The following is a 22,158-nucleotide window of genomic DNA, read 5'->3' on the forward strand; positions in this document are numbered from 1 at the left end:
TTTTGTGCGAATATCTTTACCTTTTTACCTCAAAGGAGGAGCCCTAAGGTGAGCGAGAAGCTAAGCAAGGTGACATAGGGCCCTTTGGAATAGAGTCAGCCTATCCCTGCAAACCTTACATATTTAACATACAGCGGGCAGAGCTTGGCCTGTCATCTCAGCATTTACAGCACTGAGCAGGACAGCATCAGAGGCGGGACAGGGCAGGGAAGGAGATGGATTATTCTCCTAAGCACCAGCCTTTTGACAGCATCAATCTGGGGAAGGCCCGTCTGTAGGTGTGGCCTGACAAAGATTGCTAGCGGTGGGCAGAGCATGTCCTGTTGTAAGTCTAATTGCTGATCTTCTGTAATAAACTAACCAGTTAACTTTAAGTATATCCCATTGTCCAGAAAATAAGACACAGAGGGCAAGATGTACGAAAGGGAAAATGCGGTAAAAATTCAGTTTTCGTGGGTTTTACCACATTTTCATATGTACTAAGACCCAGCCGCCGGGTTTTCGCAGCCAAGGGTATCGCCATCTTATGATGACGATAGCATGGTAACATAGTTACATAGTTTCTGAGGTTGAAAAAATATAATTTGTCCATCGAGTTCAACCTATTAATGGTCTCCTACACGGTATTATTTTTAGGACAATTTTATCTGTTGTGAATGTTGGCCATTATGTTTATTCCTCTTTTTTTCCTATAGTGCGTGAGCTACCCACTATAACCCTGTATATCCTTATCCATTAGGAATTTATCTAGCCCATTCTTAAAGTAATGACCGAGTTCACCATTACTACTCTCTCAGGCAGGGAATTCCAAATACATGTTGTCCTAAAAAAGAAGAAACCATTACGTCACTGTGTGCGATATCTCCTCTCCTCTAACCTAAGCGCATGTCCACGCGTCCTCTGTGCTGACCTTACCAAAAACAAATCCCCTGCAAGATCTGTGTATTTCCCCCTTATAGGTTTGTAAATGTTAATCATGACCCCTCTTAATCTCCTCTTTTCCAGTGTAAACATGCCTAGATTAGCAAGCCTTTCCTCGTATTCTAGCGTCTCCATCTCCTAAATCAATTTGGTCGCATGTCTCTGAACCTTTTCTAGTTTGAGGATATCCTTTTAGTAGTATGGTGCCCAAAATTGTGCACAGTATTCGAGATGTGGCCTCACAAGTGATTTAAATAATGGGATTATAACACTCTCGTCCCTTGCATCAATTCCCAGTTTTATGCATGCTAATACCCTGTAGAAGCCTATGGGCTTCTTACCACCAGCCGTCGCATCCCGCCGCCTTCATGCTGCTCACGCCGACCCCCCTCCCCCCGGCATACCTGTGTGCAGGCAGCCCTGGTCCCGGAACCCACACTACTCCTCCCCTTAGCAACACAGCCGGAGGTCCTTCAGGCTGCAGGGAGGAGGAGCTCGTGACTCAAGTCTGCCTGTTTGCCGGTGTCTGGGAGGTGCGAGATCCCATGGAGGTGACGGAGACCCCCGCGCAACCTTATGATAGGTATCGTGGGGGTCTCTGTTGCCGCATTGAGATGTTAATTGCATATGTTAGTACATATGCGATTTACAATGCTGCGGTGGGCGGCGAGGGGCGGTAATGTATTTTAATACATCCCGTCCAGAGACTACAGATTCCCGTACAATAAAATCTTTGTGATTATACTTGAAATTCCATAGCGAAGCACGGGTATACAGCTAGTCTATTATATAATTTCTTACAGCATGTCCAGTGAGATCTGCAGGAAACCCCCTCTATCTCTCTCCTCAAGTTCTCACTGTCTGCCAGAAGGGTATATTTCAGTGTTTTCAAACTGGGTGCCTCGGGGAACTTGCAGGGGTGCCTTGGATTGGTGGTCCAGGACAAACTCAAATTATTTATGGTCAATATACTGTAAAAGACAAAACCAGTGCTGGTGGCTGCTAAGTAGTAGCAGCTCCAGAGGTGGGGCTGCAGCACAGTCCAAAATTTAAACAGCCACTCTAAACACTGCCAGACATCACCGGCTGGAACTTACTGGCAGTTGATGTGGTTCCCTATTTGAATTTTAGACTGTGCTGCAGCCTCACCTCTGGAGCTTCCACTGCGGCTAAGCATAAACTATATGGGCAAACAGAAGCAAATCTTGTCCCTCACCATACAATTGAACCTTAGGATGACATATAAACACAATTTACTTAATTTCATATTTCATTCTAATTTTCTCAATGAGAAACTTTTGCCCCAGGGGTGCTGTGAAAAAAATTCTGAAGCTTTAGGGTGCCATGATTCAAAAAAGTTTGGGAACCACTGGTATATTTACTAAAGGTCGATTTCCATCCATTTAGATCAATTTGAAATCAAACCAAAGCATAAATTCACAAAATGAATTTTGGCACTGTGACTGATCTACCCAGGCTATACCTCAGAGTTCCGACTGTCTACGATGGACTGATGGAAAATGGGCTCTGAGCAGGGCCAGCGACATATTCCCAGGCAGGACCGGGCACATAGTAAAATCCAGGCTGTATCTCATAGTCCCAGTTTTCTGTGATGGACTGATAGAGAGTAGGTTCTAAGCAGGGACAGGCAGCATCAGAAAACACATAGATGGTGCTGCTGCCGCTGATGGTGAATGGACTTCATAATCAGAACCCAGCAGCCAGAGACCCCCATTCTCTCTGCACAGCAATGACTACGAGACTGCAGCACCTTTCAGGTAGGAGAATTAAGAGGAGGAGATACACAGAAAATAGTCTGCCGCTGCCAGGTTAGAGGGGAAGAACCTTGTAGAAGATTGACAGCCCACAACTCTAAGGTAGGTGGTGAGAAGGAGCTATACAGAAGAAGCTATACAGTCTGCACCTGCCAAGTAGGAGCATTTAGAGGAGGAAGGGACGGAGTTCTACAAAAGATAGGCAGGAATGAGTGTCAGCAAAAAGCCAAAACTCTAACCAAGGTAGGAAGAGATAGAGTCCTGACTTCTTGCAGATATGTTACCTCTGAACCTACTTCTGTAACAGGCCCTCCCCTATCCCTGGAACAGTGACATAGCTTTTGAAAGGAGGGAGAGAACAGATGAAAAAATAGGTTCCTCAATGTTTCATGGTGGAGGATTCAATCCAGGTTCCTGTGACCACTGCAGAGATGGAAGGCCTTTCATACATATCAATGGTTGAGGGTCAGTGGCTGCCCTATTCAGACAGGTGCTTCACCTAAACCATAATCTGCAGCCACCTACACAGCTGCTAGCAAATCTGTGGCTACTGCTTTTCCACGTGAATCAGTCAAAAACAATATTTGCAGCTCAGCCAGACACAAAGCATTAAGAGTAAAATCTAGCTTAGTAGTGCTGGTTCTAGACCAAATGGAGCCCAAGGTGAAATGTACCTTTTGCACTCTCATGCCCCCTGTGTTGCTTCAAGCCCCATACGCCCACTTCAAGCCTCATGTCCTCTCTCTCATTTCCAGCCTCATGTTCCTAATGTCACTTCCAGCCTAATGTCGTGTCACCTCCAGCCTCAAGCCTCCTGTGTCACTCCAGCCTCATGCCCCCTGTGTCATTCCAGAGCATTGCCGTACGATGAAAAGAAAACAGAGTGGCCTCTTTACAAAATGTTGGGTTTATTATTGATATTTAAATGGGCAATGCTCGGTAAAAAGAGTTGCCCTTTAAAATATTGTGCATAAATATGATCAAAAGCGTTGGGTATTATAACCTAACACTTGGATGGATGGGAGGCGGCAGTGACCTAACAGATAGCAGCACTGCCCATATAATCCACTGTGCTGGGAAGGACACAGCCATCACTTTAATGTGTTTTATTACAGTTTTTCAGCAGGAGGGATGACCGCTCTCCCTACATTGCGTCTGTCCACACTATTGCCCTGCAACTGCCATATTTGCTAAGGGAAGCTCTCTCAGGCTGCAGGACAGCACCCAGTCATTGCCATGTACCCTCCAGATACATGCAGGAGCTGCGAGAAGATGTGAACAGGGGGAGATGTGAGAAGACAGGTTTAGAGGGAAATGAGAGAAGACAGGAATAGGGCAAGCCAATAAAATATGGGAATAGGATAGATAGTAGAAGATGGGAATTGGGGGGGTTGGGGGGGGGGGGCAGAAGATGACAGGAATAAAGGGAGATGGAAGTGGAAAAGAAATGTGCAATTATGATTACAATAGCTAGTGGCCTGGCGAATAATGGTCCAAAATGCTAGTATTGCCATAATCTTTCTTTCTTATTCTTTCTTTATTCATTACATATATTTAAAATAATAATAATTTAACAGTATTTAATTAACACATTGTTAGGAAATAGTTACATTTTTTTTACAACTAAAAAATAATTTTAAGAAGTCTTGTAGTGAACACCGAAGTTTAACCAGATGGAAAGTTCATTCTTGGCGCCAAACCCTTGTGCTGTTGCCAGCACCACCTTTTTATCTCTGTGTGCAGCTAAGTTATTTTCCATTGTGGGCACCTAAATGCAATTATTAACAGGGGCCATAAGCTGGGAATCTGCTCAATATTAGCAACATGTTCTATTTATTAACATGAGAACATTACCTTAATAGGTTTAAGACCAGAAGATACACATTACAGACTCTTAAATGAGAAATGACTCAAGTTTTGGCTAGTAGCTAAAGACTTTTAATCAACTAGGTGACCCATAGTAGTTTGGAATTACCATGAGCCCTGGGGAATCTTCAAGACCGTGCAATTAATAAAATGCTTTAATACAGAATAAGTATTTTAGCGGCTGAACAAATAAAATGATTGAAGAGTAAATAACTAAATGATTGAAATCTGGTGGAACATTACTGAGGCTGAAAAAGAAAGTCCTAGTAAACTTTTGTAAAAAAGAATGTGATTGAAGCTTAATCTGTTGGTGGCACTTAATGACTAGATGTCTCCATCACTGATACTAGGTTTTATATTCCGGGAATCCGCAGAACAGACTTTACAGAACAGACACACACCCACACACACACACACTTATTAGTTAATGCAATTCTAATTATTTATCTTGAGGTTTTTTTTCATCCCATTTTACAAACTTCTCCAGGATTAAGTGCATTTTTACCTAAGGCCATCATAGTGTATATATAGGCATTCTCAACTAACTCTGGGTATTGTATATACTATTGTAGCACCATTCTTTTCTATGACTGTGCCCCACAATTTGGCAGACAGCGTGCTAGCATACCAATCGGATTCTCCCCAGCAGCCCCCACGGCGCATGTGCAGAAGAACTCCTGGGTCTTAAACCTGGAAGTTTAGTGATCACAAGGGATAGGTCTTATTGAGAGAACTGTCCTTTGTGATTCTAATCACATTTGTAGGTACATACCAGTGTTCTTAACGCCGGTATTTACCCAATAAGTGGCAGGATGTATTGCATTGTGGATGCGATCCATAGTACATTCTGCCCTGTGCTACTGTAAATTCCTGAATATGGCTAGAAACCATAGTGACGTGTGCAGTGGACTTTCTCAGTATCTGGACTGGGTACACACTATGCCATTTGTGGCTCATACCGCCAACGAACTATATATCGCTATGTGCATTGGCTTGTACAACCAACATGTCTGTGAATAACATACACAGATATATCACATCATCTGTGCAGCATGGCAGATGCCAATGTGATGTAGTTACGAGACCAGCAGGTGGGATCCCGGCGGTCAGCCTACCTGGTAAGCTGACTGCTGGGATCCCGAACACCAGTCTAACATACCCAACACGATGCCAATATATATCTTGCAACCCGCCGATCGACCAATATGTTGGCCACAGGAACCACTGACAATGACATCACTACCGGTTCCTGTGGGCAGGAATGTCAGGTGGCGGATTGGTAAGTGTGTATGCACAATTTGTTTGTGCCGAACATTTACCAAATTGTTGGATCAGTAAGCCCATTGGGTGGCTGGACTGTCAATAGTTGCAATTATGCAGAGACATTTCCATGTGTAGAATATGTTATACATTATGGTGCACTACATACTGCAGTGAAGTAGCATAAACTTGTTATAGCTGCTACATGTATTACTGCCACATTACATTGTTAGTTATTTATATTTGTGTTCTATTATTGAATCTTTAGCTTCTGGGGTTGGCTATTATACTTTGTTCATGATGTGTCTTCTAAGAAAATGTCAATATGGGACAAAGCTTAGTTTCATACATCTCATGAGAATAATTGTTAAACTTTATCTCATTAATCAAGTAGAATAACAGCTACAGATTAAGAAACAACAACAATCTGGAGTTTTATTTGCAGTCACGGTGCTCTCTCTCGGGTTGCCTTAAACTAGATAACTACAGGTCATAAATGTTAATAGTCCCTTACATTGCTACACAATTGATTGCAAACAAATAAATAACATGGGGTTATCATGTAATTGTTTTCTGGCTTTTTTTGTTGAAATGCAACAATAAAATAATTGGACATCATATGCAATATTCGATATAGGTAGCGATGATATTATTATTATTATTATTATTATTATTATTTTAATCTTACTAATGGGCTTTAGTTGCCTAAAGGCTTACGTTTTATACAACCATTCAAGCCAAAACACAATGGGTCTGATGCAAAGTGAGTTACCTGCCAGTGCATGTATCTGACACATATGACTCCCTGTCAGTGGCCCCATAGGCTGCCAAACATCACCGTCCGGGACTCACTGGCAGTGGGTGTGGCTCCCCTATTTGAAGTTTGGACTGTGCTGCAGCCCCACCTCTAGAGCTGCCACTGCCCTGTGACTGGAGAGGTAGGACAGGAAAAGGAAGTGGTAGTCTAATGCAGTCATTTGGACAAAACTGCAGAAATACGGATAGACGGCTGTTAGGAGGTCTGCGACAGGGTGATATAATGACGATGCATCTTGAGATACATAGGGCTCTGTGTATCAGCAGAAATAATCTATATTTCCGTACTTTATTGTTTAGAGTAATGTATTGCCAACTACCCTACAGCAACTGTAATATGACTAGTAGCTATTAGTTAGTAATAGATTCTGAAACACACTAATGATTGAAAAATATTCTGGGCTCCAGTCTGGTTTAGGAATTTTTACTCATGTAGTCTGATTTTTCTTATTCAAACAATGATGATGTATGTTTTTATTGGACAACCAGGGCGAGTGACATTGCTGGCAATGGCAGTTAGGGGTTTCCTTTGTAAAGAAGCATAAACGTTTTGGAAGTTCCATTTGCTAGCATACAGAGAATAAATTGGATGCAAGATACAACAGGATTCCATATCTTGGTCAGAAGTTGTCTTAATAACGTATTAATTAGACTGCAAAATGCTTCTATCAAACAGATACAAATAAAGACAACTGCATTGTGTAAGTTACATTAAAATTAACTGTTGTTCTGTATTATATGCAAGTTCGTGTAGAAACAGCTCAATTGTGTAATCTGTCTCTTTTAGGCCTTACCAGTGTGGACATTGCTCTCAGTCCTTCTCCCAACCATCAGAACTAAGAAACCATGTAGTCACCCACTCCAGCGACAGACCCTTCAAGTGTGGCTATTGTGGTAGAGCTTTTGCTGGTGCAACCACATTAAACAACCACATCCGGACACACACAGGGGAAAAACCTTTTAAGTAAGTAAATTGTATAACAAGAGAAATGGCAATTTACTAAAATCATAAACGACCAGAAGCTTTTTCAATAATACTTTGGCTATAATGCTATGCTCAATTTGTAGCAGCATTTAACTCTGATGGTTCCAGAGTTACACAAATCGCCATTACATACTTTATTTGTTAGTCCCATATGTTAACATGAAGATCATTTTTGAGCACTCTCTGAATGGCCATGTGCAGTAAGGGGTAGATGTACCAAACCTTGGAGACAGATAAAGAGGACGGATATAAAGTACCAACCAATCAGCTCCCAACTGTCATTTTTCAAGCACAGTCTGTTACACGGCAGCTAGAAGCTGATCGTCTGGTATTTTATCTCTCTACACTTTACCTCTTTCCAAGGCTTAGTACATCTCTCCCATATCCAACAATACAGATATAACACCAAAGCTATATTAAGGACCACATGAGCCCGAGGCTGTGTCATCGACCCTGGTGTCACCACTTAATACAAATACAATTTTAATAGTTATGATTTATGGCCGACCATGTGGTCAAATGGCACGGCTTTTCATCATGCTTGTTTCGGGCTATAGTCCCATCTGTCCCATTGGTAACCTGGCCCTGCATAACTCCACACTATTAGCTCAGTATTCTCTGTGCTTGTAAAAATTAACCTGCCAGGTTATGTTTTTGAACTGTGGTTGGAAACCTACACAATAGTTGTGGAGATTCAGAGAACATACTGTACATACTACAAACTGATAGGACCCTGGTCTGAAACTAAATTGAAGACCTCCATGCTGTGGGGTGGTAAGTCCATACCCTTCAACCGTCCCAGTTTTGGGCACTGACCCACTATCCCACCGCTGGTGAATAGAAGGAGGGGTAGGGCTGCAGGCAGCCCAGCATTTCTCGGGGATTAAGGAAATGGGGCATGATGTGAGGCCATGTCTCTTAAAGTGAAGCCATGCCCTATACCAAGGGGCCACACCCCTTTTGGGGCACTCGCAGACTGTTCTTCTTCCAGCCCCAGTATGTTAGGAGGCATACATAAACAGTACTGTATTTACCAAATAGGTAACTACACATATTCCTAGGGCAGGACAGTTCCTGGGACAGTATACATATGGTTTTATGTTGATTTTATTTACTTTTTTCTTTTCATTTGTGTGCAAGTTGGAGGAGAGGCTGTTGCATGCACATGTCGGTTAGTTGGATCAAAATGTGACTTTGTACCCACTACCACACAGCTCTCAAGAGAAAAGGCAGGGACTGCTAACAAGAAAAATCCATAACAATATTGTCACATCAATTAAAAGTTATAAGGTTCAACCGCCCCAAGAGCACATCCAAGGCTACTGCACTTCATAATGTGAAAGGATATAACAGGAGTTATACGGTCTCCAGCAGTAAAGTAAAAGTACAGCTTGACCAATGGGCTTAACATCTTTCAGAACACTCCTAGTTCCCGTGTTTACAGATTAGAGGCTGTGATAAATAGTCCCCATTAGGGGTTTGTTGTTAGGATAAATGGAAAAAGCAATGCTAAAATCCTGGCAGATATGTCATTGATTTCCTCTGACGGCTGTGTAAATAGATTTTAGTAATTAATTGAAGAGGTTCTGAGGTCAAAATAGATTTATTGTAATTTTAAGGTGTTATATATCTGTTACCCTGTTGACTCAATTATTCTTTTCTCTTTCATCATTTGTGTACACTTTGTGCTAAATATGAAATATATTTTAATTAATTCTGTATTATTACCCATCCAAAATAACAGTTGACTTAGAACCACTTTTGCTGGGCAAATGTGATTATAAAATGTATTATTTTGGGGCTTACATGCTGACTTATTGCTTGCATACCAGAAATTTATGTTAAAATCTATGATTGAAATAAAAGTTTAAGGTTGGAGTTTGTTAGTGTGACTCGTGCTATATGATGGCTGAGATGAAGAGTAATAAGGGTTTAGCACACAATGAAAAGGAAATTATTGGTGTTGAAAACTAACAAAACATTAAGACAACTGCATTTTATTTATTATTTATTTATTAACAGTTTCTTATATAGCGCAGCAAATTCCGTTGCGCTTTACAATTTGAAATAACAATAACAAACTGGGTGATAACAGTCATAGAGGTAGGAAGGCCCTGCTTGCAAGCTTACAATCTATTGGGAAATAGGCATATGTACACAAGGAAAGGTGCTATCTATTGCATAGAATGAGAAGACATGTGAGGATATGTGTGGACTGTACAGAGTGGATGTAATTTGATAGGAAGGTTTATGAAAGTTATGTGGGTGGTTCAGGAATTTGATACGCTTGCCTAAAGAGGTGAGTTTTGAGGGAACGCTTGAAGGTTTGGAGACTAGAGGAGAGTCTTATTGTGCGTGGTAGGGCATTCCACAGAGTGGGTGCAGCCCGATGAAAGTCCTGCAGTCGTGAGTGGGAGCGAGTAATGAGTGTGGATGAGAGACGCAGGTCTTGTGAAGAGCGAAGAGGTCGGGTTGGGAGATATTTTGTGATAAGCGAAGTGATGTACGTTGGTGTAGTTTGGTTAATGGCCTTGTGTGTGAGTAAAAGTATTTTATATTGAATGCGGTAGAGTACAGGTAACCAATGGAGGGACTGACAGAGTGGATCTGCAGACGATGAACGTCTAGCGAGGAAAATAAGCCTCTCCGCTGCATTCAGAATGGATTGTAGTGGTGAGAGTCTCGTTTTGGGAAGACCAGTTAGGAGACTATTGCAATAATCAATGCGGGAGATAATGAGAGCGTGGATTAGAGTTTTAGCAGTGTCTTGTGTAAGGTATGGTCGTATTTTGGATATGTTTTTTAGATGCATGTAACATGATCTTGAGACAGATTGAATGTGGGGAACAAAGGACAGATCAGAGTCAAGGATGACACCTAGGCAGCGAGCTTGTGGGGTAGGGTAGATAGTCGAGTTTTCAACAGTGATAGAGATATCAGGTTGGTACCTACTATTGGTCGGTGGAAATATAATTAACTCTGTCTTTGAAATATTAAGTTTGAGGTGGCGAGATGTCATCCAGGATGAGATGGCAGAAAGGCATTCAGTGACACGGTCCAGTACAGATAGGGATAAGTCAGGGGAGGATAGGTAGATTTGAGTATCATCTGCGTACAGATGATACTGAAAAACAAAAGAGCTGATTAGTTTACCAAGAGATGAGGTATAGATAGAGAAAAGCAGAGGACCCAAGACTGAGCCTTGCGGTACTCCAACTGAAAGAGGTAGCGAAGAGGAGGTAGATTCAGAGAAGCGTACACTGAAGGAGCGATTAGATAGGTACGATAGGAACCAAGAAAGGGCTGTGTCTTTAAGACCTAGGGATTGTAGTGTCTGTATGAGAAGAGAGTGGTCTACAGTGTCAAATGCAGCAGATAGATCTAGAAGAATAAGTAGTGAGTAGTGGCCTTTAGACTTTGTAGAGACATTGAGGAGTTCAGCTGTTTCTCACCCGTGCTGACCTATGTAATAATCTCTTCTTCCTGGCTGAACATCATGCACAGACAACTGGTTGATTGGTTGGCCGAAACAGTGGTACTAGAGTGTGTGCATGGGGTTAGGTACCAAACAATACCCAGTATTTATTGAGCATATGAGTACTCCGTGCATTGAAAACTTGCACTGACGTTACCCATGCAAAAACAGAATAAGGGCGATCGGATCGATGTTGCTGAAATAACTATGCAAGCAAAGCGTCCCTGTGCCACAAACTTAAGGTGGAAAGATTGGAGCTGCCACAAAATAGTGAGCATGATGATTTGTCCTGTTACCTTATATATAGACAAACCTGGTTATCAAGCAACAGGATTTACCCCAAGCCTATTTCAAATAATGACAGTACGATTGGCTTTTGATGGCTCCAGATGATGATTTTGACCATGATATGCATGAACTTTACTTCAGTCTCTTCTAAAGTGACTGAAATCACAGGGGGGAATTCAATAGTTTTCTCCCCGCAGCTGAGGGACACATTTCAGCTTGTATCCCCCAGGGGTGGCAAGCTGAAATGTGCACCCTAAAGGGCCTTACATACTGGCATATAACAGTGCACGATATGAACGTTCTCGTTCATTAATGAACGAGAACTCGTTCATATCATGCAGTGTGTAGGCACTAACGATGAACGATGCGCGGCCCCGTGCTCGTTCATCATTGGTGCCCCGTCGCTTATGCATGCAGGCCAATATGGACAATCTCGTCCATATTATCATGCATTGCTATGGCGCCGGGTGAGGGGGGGGAGTGAAGAAACTTCACTCCCCCCGTCACCTTCCCCCTGCCGCCGGGTCGCCTGTCAGCCATATCCGCCGTCGGGCAGCTCAGCGGCGGATTGCCGAGTCTGTAGGGGGCATTACAGCACTTCTCGCGTCACGCCTATTACTTTTGACAGGTTCAGTTTCTTTCTACGGCTAAATCTGGTCTGTTTGGGCGCAACAGAAAAATATTTAAATAGCGCCCCCAATCTCCCGTCACTTTAGACAGGAGATCGGGTGTGTGTTCCAACAATCTAAATGAATGGTTTTATTTTGTAGGTACAATAAGGAATGGGTATGCCTTATCAACAGTAAGAATGTCCACAATGAGAAGGCAGACAGCGCTGTGTCAAACCTGTCACGCCAACAGGAGAGTATGTGATGTAAAGCACTGTAACCGCGTCGGCATTAGAACTTTAAACAAGATGGTAAAATCATGCTTAAAGTCCTAAGTAGGGATGTGCCCAAATTTTGGGTTCTGGGTTTTTGTTTTGGATCTGCATCTCCTTCATGTTTTGGAACTGTATTGGTTTTGGATCTGTATTTTTTTGAAAAAAATCATAAAAAAAACAAAAAATCACAGAATGTCGGCCTGTTTTTGTTCCTACAGTATTAGTAACCTCAATGACATTCATTTCCAGTCATTTCCAATGACTTTTCACCTTATAGTTCACAATATTGTTTTCATTAATTTTAGGCCAAAGGTTGCAGCGAGCCAGCTGTCACTAACCGACACAGCAGAGGCACAAACACGCAGCAGTTTATAGCACATCTATGAAGCATTGCCACACAGCAGTGCAGAGATAAATAGTGGTGCAAGATGGAATTTTCCTTGGGCCCTCCTACCCAGCCTTATGTTGGATATTAAAAAGGACATGCCCAATTTAACAAAGCAAGCACTTCAGTGACAGGAACTTCCTCTTTTGTTTCTAAATGCTTGCTTTGTTTGGGCCACCACAAAACATTTTTTTAGAAGGACTAGCTTCGATCACAAATGATGAGGGTGTTGATGATGAGGGTGTTAATTACATTATAATCTTGTACAATAAATTTCATGTCTTCGCCGCAAATGATGTAACATGGAGGAGGTGCCCAGATGGCTAACGTCCCTACCTCTACTCACTTTAACCTCACAAATAAAGCAGATGCCATCACAAACATTGTCAGGATTTGGGGAACAATAATCCCACACCCAAGAGGTGCTTTTTTGGTCTTATGCCCAAGCATCACAATGGCTTTCTTTTTATCATGGCAACACCCTCATCAACTGGTGACTGACTTACATAAACATCATCATCATCAACATCCTCACTGTCAGATAGTATACACATATCCCCCTCATCCTGTCCCACTTCCACACATAAATCCTCAATTTCTATTATGTCCTCATCATCACCATCTTTACTTGCACTGCTGCCCATATGTGCAGATGGTGCAGAAATGGTAGAAGGAGGTGAAAGAGGCACTCACACATAGCTGATGTGAACACCCTTAAACATTCCTCAAGAATGTCTGACGGTTCTGTTTGCACAGTTTGTCTCACTACCTCTGCAGCTAACTTTACTTTTGATGTTTTTTTTCTTTACCACTGTAAAATTAAATAGCATCTTTGATGTTACATGCCCTGACATAATCCCTTTATGCCCCTGGACATCAGCATTAGTAGATGACATTGACGTACCTGTATTGCCATGACTGGTGGCAGCACCTGCACCACAAATATGTGCTTCCTGCTCTCAATTGTTCCTCCTCCATATATATCCACATACAAGAATGAAGTGGGGTACAACACACACCACAATTTCTACAAAAAATGTAATAGTCAGAAATAGTAATCCAACACTGCAATTTAATTTCACCAACAGTGTCGCACAATACATGTATGTGTACAAAAATATATAATCCAACACTGCAGTTTAATTTCATCCAGAGTGTCACACAATATATGTATGAGTCAGAGATAATAATCAAACACTGTGGTTTAATTTCACCAACAATGTTGCACTATACACGTATGAGTCAGAAATAGTTATCAAACACTGTGGTTTGATTTCACCCACAGTGTCACACAATATGTGTATGAGTACGGAATAATAATAATCTACTGCGGTCTGACTGGCAGTGTCACAGTACTTATGAAAATCAAATAACAATTATATAGTATGGTACAGCTCAAACAAACAAAAAACATTTTTTAGAATTATGTTTTAGGCTTTTTTGCTTTTATTATTTGAAATTTACACTGTGGTGGAGCCCCTGGATGGATAGACAGATCACCCCTAGGATGGACAGATCACCCCTTGTTGTCAGATACACCACCAGATGACAGACAGAGCACCAATGGACTGATACTGATACATAGGACATACCAGCCCCTGGATGTACACACACAGTGTTTTTGTTTTAACACTGGGGCAGAGTCCTTGGATGTATATGGACAGATAAGATCACCCCTTGTTGTCAGGTACACCAGACGACAGCACCCCTGGAGACACACCAGTCCCTGGATGTACACACAGTATACTGGGCTTTATTAACATTGGGGTGGAGCCCCCGGATGTATGCACAGATGAGATCACCCCTTGTCATATAAACCAACTGATAATGACTGAAGATCACGTCTTGTTGTCACCAGAATTCTGTTTTTTAATATTGTACCCCACACTATTACAAATATATATCTTAGTGTGGGGGATGATAATGATATGTGAGTTACTGACTCTGAGAGCAGAATGGTTAGGTCCAACCTTAGTAGAAGATACATAGGCCAGGATTTGGTGCTACAAGAAGAAACATAGAATTTGACAGCATATAAAAACCACTTGCCCCATCTAGTCTGCCCCTTTTAATTATGCTTTAGGTAACCTCAACCGTATTTGAGCCTTACTTCTTTTTAAGGCTATTTATATGCCTATCCCAAGCATGTTAAAAATGCTCTACTGTCTTAGCCTCTATCATCTCTGACGGGAGACTATTCCACTTATCCACTACCCTTTCTGTAAAATAAATTTCCTTAAAGAACCTCCCTCCCTCCCTGCAGTTTTAGTGTTGCCCATATCATTTATCTAGTACATGCTATAAAATGATGTCAAGAATCTGATTGGTTGCTATTAGCAGTACCTCCATTTTGATGCATCTCATTTGATTCAAAGTTAGGCCTTGCAACTGTTTTAATGGACCTGAAGCTATTTACACTTATAAATGCACAAATGCATTTGTGTCTATAAGAAGTGCATGCACATAACTCACTTTGCAGGACAACATTATATAAAAATTTACTGGTGGATATGGACCTTAGGTTGAGTTTCCTGTTTAGCCAGAGGCATGAGTAATTTTAAACATACAGTAAATGTGGCAAGAAATTATAGGATTTTAGTAGTAAAATGGAAAAGTTTAGGGGTTTATTTATGAAGCCTTGGATGGAGATTAAGTGGATAGAGATAAGGTACCAGACAATCAGCTCCTAACCGCCATGTCACAGGCTGTGTTTGAAAAATGACAGTTAGGATCTGATTGTCTGGTGCACAGTGGCATTATTGACAATAGAAAAGTTCTGTGTGCCTGCTTGTTTTGCACTGTTGCAAATCACCTTTTGGAATATACTATACAACCCATCACTGACAAGAATTTTGCAATGAATTTTCAAAATTCTTTACTTGCATGTAGTGCTTTTCTCCTGGGGGCAATCTGTGGTACGCAGTATCGGCTCCTGTTAAGTTTGGTGTCATTTTTTATTCTCATAACTCAGAAATCAGTGAAATAATTTAAGAAATGAAAAATGAAGTATCTGTAAACTTATCTAGAGCATGGATGTTACGATAAGGTATATTTACTAAATGTTGATATCCATTGATTTTTTGTAATTTCTTTTAATGATGGAGACCAATCTAAATTGAAGTTGTGTTTCAGGGCCTAAAACACACATTTACTGACAGGCGATTTCTGAAATTAATTTTTAAATGTTAGTACTGTAAATGTGTGTTTTAGCCCCTGAAGCACATCGATCCAGATCGATTTCTATTGATTAAAAAAATGATGGTAATTGACCTCTAGTATATATATACCCCTAAATCTTTCATCAACTTATATTATAGCGCGATTATGGGCACATTTTTTTTATAGAAAAAAGTACTACCTACTGTATATGAGAATCTGTAAACTATATCTCAGTCCATCACAAATAGCATACTTACCTACCTTTTTGGTCTCCTCTCCAGAGAGGAGACGCAGCAGAATACTTCGGGGGGCGGGGTCCAATCTGTTATGTCATTAGGACTTTAGCCAAGTTGGGGAAATGCCCGCAATTTGTGGGTCCGTGTTCAAACAGCCGCTGAGATTGTAGTGATTTTCTCCTCATCCTGCCTGCTTCACTGGGAAGCAGACAGGATGCAGGAGAGTCACCTAACCTTCCGGGACTGTTGGGAACCACTCAGGGCCGGTTCAAGCCCGCTCTGCGCCCCGGGCAGGAAACGGGGCGTGGCTTAATACAGGGGTCTTGGTCAGTTACGCCCCCTGTACATTAGTAGCGCCGCTTAAATGCTGAGCGGTGCGCGATGACGTCATCACGCACCGCTCAGCAAAGGTACTCTCCACGAAGGGAAACTAGACGCTACGCGTCTAGTTCCCTTCACAGGAGGCACAGATGGGGAACACAGCGGGCAGCGGAGGGCACAGCAGTGGCGGATCTTGCCATGGTGCGGCACCCTCCGGATGGCGCCAGCGCCCTCCGGAAGGCGGCGCCCCGGGCAAAAGTCCTGCTTGCCCGTGGCAAGATCCGCTACTGGAACCACTGTACCCAAAAGATTGGGATTCTCCCGCAGCTTCTGGGAGGGTAGGCAAGTATAACAAATAGTCATCTTTGACTGCCTTGCGGTCTGTTTTTGGGGTTTGGAAATTTTGATGACATCATCAAGACTTTATGTCTGACAAAGGAATGCGACAGCGTGCAGAGAAAGAAAGAAGCAGGTGATTGACAAACAACTGATGTCAAACCTCACTAGTGTGGCTGAGCTGGCAAATATTGTGACAGGAAAAGTGGCAGCTCAGGCAGTTGATAAAGATGACACGGAGATAAGTGATGATAAAAGGAAATAGTTAAGCACTGTATTGTGTACTAATAATTATAGTAATAAATAAAGTGGCCATGTTACAATGCTTAGGACAGCGGTTCTCAAACGCGGTCCTCAAGGCACCCCAACGGTCCAGATTTTAGGTATATCCATGACTCAGCTCAAATGGTTAACTCAAATTGACTGAGGTGCTAATTAAGTCACCTGTGGTCAAGCATGGATAAACTTAAAACTTGGACCGTTGGGGTGCCTTGAGGACCGCGTTTGAGAACCTCTGGCTTAAGGGATATGTCCAATGAATATATGAAAAGAAAACAGTACATTTTCAGGCCTCTTATAATGTTTTATAAATGTATTATGTGATATCATACATTTATATCAGCATTGTGATACAGGGAATATTTATTTTTGGGTTTGTAGTGCAGATCTGTGTATTAGTGCTTAAATACTAATAAAGTGGTAAATGCCTCCATCCCAAGGTTGTCATGCAGTAAAAGGTAGTATATTTTGGAACACCAATCCACTAACTAATCAGTTTTCTAATAAACAATCAGCAATTCACTAATGTGTCATCAGCACTGCAGGCGCTCAGAGAGGATCATCTGCCCATAGACGTTAATGAATACACCAAAAATCATTAGGCAATCAATACTTCTGAGTTATTTTCATGGAGCTGATAGGTCTGATACATTAAAGCTGACATTTTACATTTGTCAAGATCACAGTGCAGTTTTTTAACAGTAGAACATATTATTCCCAGAAAGACAATCAAGGAAATACAACTTATTTCTAATGATATGCTTATCCGCTTCAGGAGCCATGGTAAATATATAGCCAGAGATCTAAAGTTATATATTTCAGGAGATGTTTTAATGCATTGTAAGTACAATATATTATGTGCATCTTCGGACACTTAGACAAATTAATAAAGTTAAATAGATTCAAAATAGATTTGTCACCAACGCTAAGGGAAAGGCAGACAGTTTGGGGGTTAAACCAAGATTCAGAGTATCAATTCACTAAGAAATAATGACATATTAGTGGCACAAATCCTCCGCAGTGACGCGACTAGTGTCTAATTTCCTACCTAACTGATAGGATAAATATTGTTTCAGACCACAAAAAGGCTGTTTCCAGTATAGGGCTGACGCAGAATGTGTATTATGGCAGTTTGTATAGCGTAGCTTGGGCTTAATTCATGTTTGTACGCAATGCGATTTGTTTGCAATGACAGGATTATCAGCAGATTGTGCATGTACCATGATTGCAATGCGCACACGCTGCTGTACCTTTGCAATTGCGCTCGCGCTGACATTTTATACACAGATTGATTGACAGAAAGGGACTGTTTGGGGGAGTTAACAGGGAGTGGTGGCAAAACCGCAGGTGTTTCATGGCCATTTGTGTGTATTTGCTTTCAGCTGTGATCATGTACGTAGAGAAACATGGTGCCAGTGTCACTACTGCCGCGGCCATTCTGCTTAGCCTTTGGTCAACCATAGACGTCGATGTTCCTCATTATTGCTTTGGAGCTGCATAGGAGTATGCTATTGTGGAAGACATTGCAATGGCTTCGGTGGTCGTCTGCCCTCCTTCCTTGGCAACAACATCACTAGTGATGATCAGCAGTTCTGTAACCTAGAAACACACAGCTGTGTGTGCATGTGCGTACAAACATGAATTAAGCCGCTTGTGTAATATCACTCTGTGCACACCCAGAAAGTGGAGGCACGATTATATACCTTTGAAAACTTGGGTGATTATGGGGGGGACTTATCAAATCTTCTAAAAAATACCAGTAGAGATGCTGTCCATTGCAACCAATCACATTCTAGCTCAGTGTCGGACTGGGGCATGTAGGGCCCACCGGGGGAATGCAGTGGTAGGGGCCCATGTTTAGAGGTGTAGCCAGTCCATAGGGGGTGTGGCCTGCCACCTCATTGGTTTGACCAATGATTAGAGAGTGCAATGTCTGGGCCGTTTCATAAATATATACAGTAAATTCAGCTGTTGCATGCATGATAATGTACCAGATTAATAAAAGCAATGCACTGTATAAAATACACCATAGTCCAATATAAGGTAACAGTCTGGAACCTAATCCTTAGAGCAAGAGGTGGGCCCCCAGGCAGTCGGGCCCACCGGTGGTTTCCCCTGTACCCCTGTGGGCCAGTCCAAGCCTCTTCTAGCTGTTGTTTTATTGAATATACTATATAAATGATAGAAAGATTCCGATCGGTTGATATGAGCTACACCTTCACTTTTGCTTTTTAGAAAATTCGATAAATCTCCCCCAATGGCACTTATGTCAGTCAGCATCTCCAGAGGTGGGATGGAGGCTGGAATTGACACTGTATTGTTGCTACAGTAGGTACAGTTTAACAGTGAGACATAACCCCTTTAGCACTCACTAAAGGGGTTATGTCCTCCTGTTAGTATTTACTGAACAACAGTAAACTTAGCTTACCGATTGTCACTGTATCGCTTAGGCTATCTATAGATGGCAATAGCAATACTGTCACCATTGCTTGCTTTGGGCCCCAACAACAGTTTTTCTGGCTTCAGCAAAGCCTTCCGGGTATGGCCGAGACCCCGCCAGGAAAAAGTGCTATGCACATGTGCATGACACAACAGCATGTCGCTGGCAGCCATAAGTGTCAGTGCTGTTGATGGGAAGCCATACATATCTCATGCGTACAGCTCATTACACCTAGGGGTGGTATTGAGTACTTTTCACCCCCTTCCACGCCTATTCTGTTTCTGCTGACGGGCATGGTATAATCATTTCAGCTTGCTACCCCAGGGGTAGCGAGGGTGCCCAACCCTTTACGCAGCTAAACCTGATTACTATGGGGGCGATATGCGCGATAACAGGGATAACTTTAGAAAGGAGGTTGGGCGTGATATATTATTTGAATACCGCCCTTGTGCAACCAAATCTGCATCAGTCCGTTCGTTTCCACTTTAAGATAGTTTTGAAAAACAAAGAAGTCAAGAAGTAAGAATATAAAGTCTGTAACTCTGGAGTTTGGCTTTGATGTGATGGAGATTTTCATCCGTATTGTATCTAAATGCAGTAACATTTTCAGTTCGCTCCCATATACTTAAGAAATCACAATCTAGTCTAATCCTATAAACAATAGTTGTTCTGCCAATTTACTGCCACTGATACGCAAGGGCCAGGTTGTACTGACCCACAGCACAGTGTATGCTTAAGCCTTCTTCATTGGAAATATGAGGAGATATTTTAAGAACACAGAAAGTACTTACATTTCCTCAGATGATATAATACTTGTGCTTCTACGGTAATCACTGACAGCTCCTTACAGCTCACCCACACACTTGAAATGAAATTCTCTTATAACGAAGTGTCTGCACTTATGTCTGAAATAATATTTTAAAGTGACCCATTAAGGGTAATTTATGAAAGGGCAAAAGTGCGGGCCTGAAGCGCAACTGCTGTTTTCTGACATGGCACATTTATTTTTGTATGATTGCACTTGTCTTTAAGTGCAAAGATTTGTGAGCCAAGATAGCAACATGGATGAGGGGTAAAATATTGAATGGCAAAACATTTAATAGCAACACAACCTAGGAAAAATAGATATTCCCCCAATCTTTAAAGAAAAGTGTCAATATACAGTTATTTAATCCTTAGGGGTAAATGCACAGTACACGCTGTGTTTTACTTCTATCTTGTCATTTTAAATTTAAGGTTTGGATACGCCAAGAAGCAAATTTCCGCTGAGTCAGTTTACCGTTTAGAATTTAACCGCACTCCTTGGAAATGCCCATTCAACAGTAGAACCCACAATGCTCCTACATCTGGGTGTATCTTGTACCTACTGCATATGAGTATGATTGTTAAGTACAGTAGATGATTATAAAAATACTAATTAAAGTAAACAGAAAAGCCAAAAGAATGATTTTCCTGCAATCATTTCTTATACTGTTGGTTTCATTATTTACTCTGCAATACAAATTTGGTTACCAGAGCATCGGTATATGCTGGCAATAACATCACTTGCAAACACTGGGGGTTATTCAGCTGTGGAAGCAAACCAAAAAAGCAAGCAAGTGGTCAAAGCCATATTGCACTGCAGGTGGGGCAGATGTAACAATTATGGATCAATGGGTGGACCTGGATAAGGTCGACAGCCAATAGGTTGACCACTATTGGCTGACAAGGACATGGTTGAAATGGGAAAAAGGTCAACACAGTGAAAAAGACGACATTGGACAGGTCGACACAAGAAAAGGTCAACATGAGATTTTAAAATGTTTTTGGTGTCGTTTTTTGTGTAACATGACCAGGAACCACAATCAGTGCACCGTGTCCTCACCGCTACGCTCGGCACAGGTTGTTATTCCCAGTCGTAGTCCATGTGATTGGTAAAGTATGAAAAAGTTAAAAATAAAATAAAAATAAAAATGTGATGTCGACCTTTTCATGTGTCAGCTTGTTCTGTGTTGATATTTTTCCATAACAATCTTTTCCATGTCGACATGTCCATGTCGACATACTGACTTTCAACCTAAGTATTGTCGACCTACCATCTGGATACCAATGTAACATGTGCAGAGAGTTACATTTAGGAGGGGTGTGTCCAAACTGAAATCTAAATTGCAATGTAAAAATAAATCTGCCTAACATTTTTGGGCTACATGCAAAAGCAAACAGTATTTACCCAGCCAGAAAAAAAATATAAATGTATTTTTCTCCCCTTCCATTGCAAAATTGTTTGTTCCAGATAAAAACTTTGGTACTTTTCTACCTTGCTTCCAAATCTAAATCAGGCCCAATAGATATATTACTGAAACTAGGCTGACATTTGAAAGCTGTGTCTAACTGAATTTTGATGATAGCAAAACTTGCTTAATCCTCAAACAGAGAGATGAAATATAGAATATTATTACCGTGATTTGGCTCTTTTCTGGCGCATTTGCTCTGAATCTGTCAATCCTGTTCTGACCCACTCAGTCCCACAATACTGTCTCTTTCCTGCTATCTGACATGGCACAGTACTTGCACTTGTTAACTGGAAAATGTACAGGTAATTTCTGCACATAAGAGAGGCTGACTCCTGGGGGTACAGTATTTTCACTAAAGTTCAGGTTTACACAAGTGGGGATGTTGCCTATAGTAACCAATCAGATTCTACTTATCATTTATTTAGCACCTTCTGGAAGATAATAGCTAGTATCTGATTGG

At 41.6% G+C, this 22,158-nt stretch overlaps 1 protein-coding gene across 1 annotated transcript in view; it reads left to right on the plus strand.

Moving 5' to 3' along the window:
* The window catches only part of PRDM6 (PR/SET domain 6), a 216,243-nt gene that overhangs the window by 192,313 nt on the left and 1,772 nt on the right, over window positions 1–22,158 (plus strand). Inside the window, exon 6 of the mRNA XM_063960104.1 lies at window positions 7,426–7,602. Within this exon, the coding sequence (XP_063816174.1) occupies window positions 7,426–7,602 (177 nt within the window). The remainder of the gene's footprint in view (window positions 1–7,425; window positions 7,603–22,158) is intronic.

This window comes from Pseudophryne corroboree, chromosome 1 (assembly GCF_028390025.1).
Source record: "Pseudophryne corroboree isolate aPseCor3 chromosome 1, aPseCor3.hap2, whole genome shotgun sequence".
NCBI lineage: Eukaryota > Metazoa > Chordata > Amphibia > Anura > Myobatrachidae > Pseudophryne > Pseudophryne corroboree.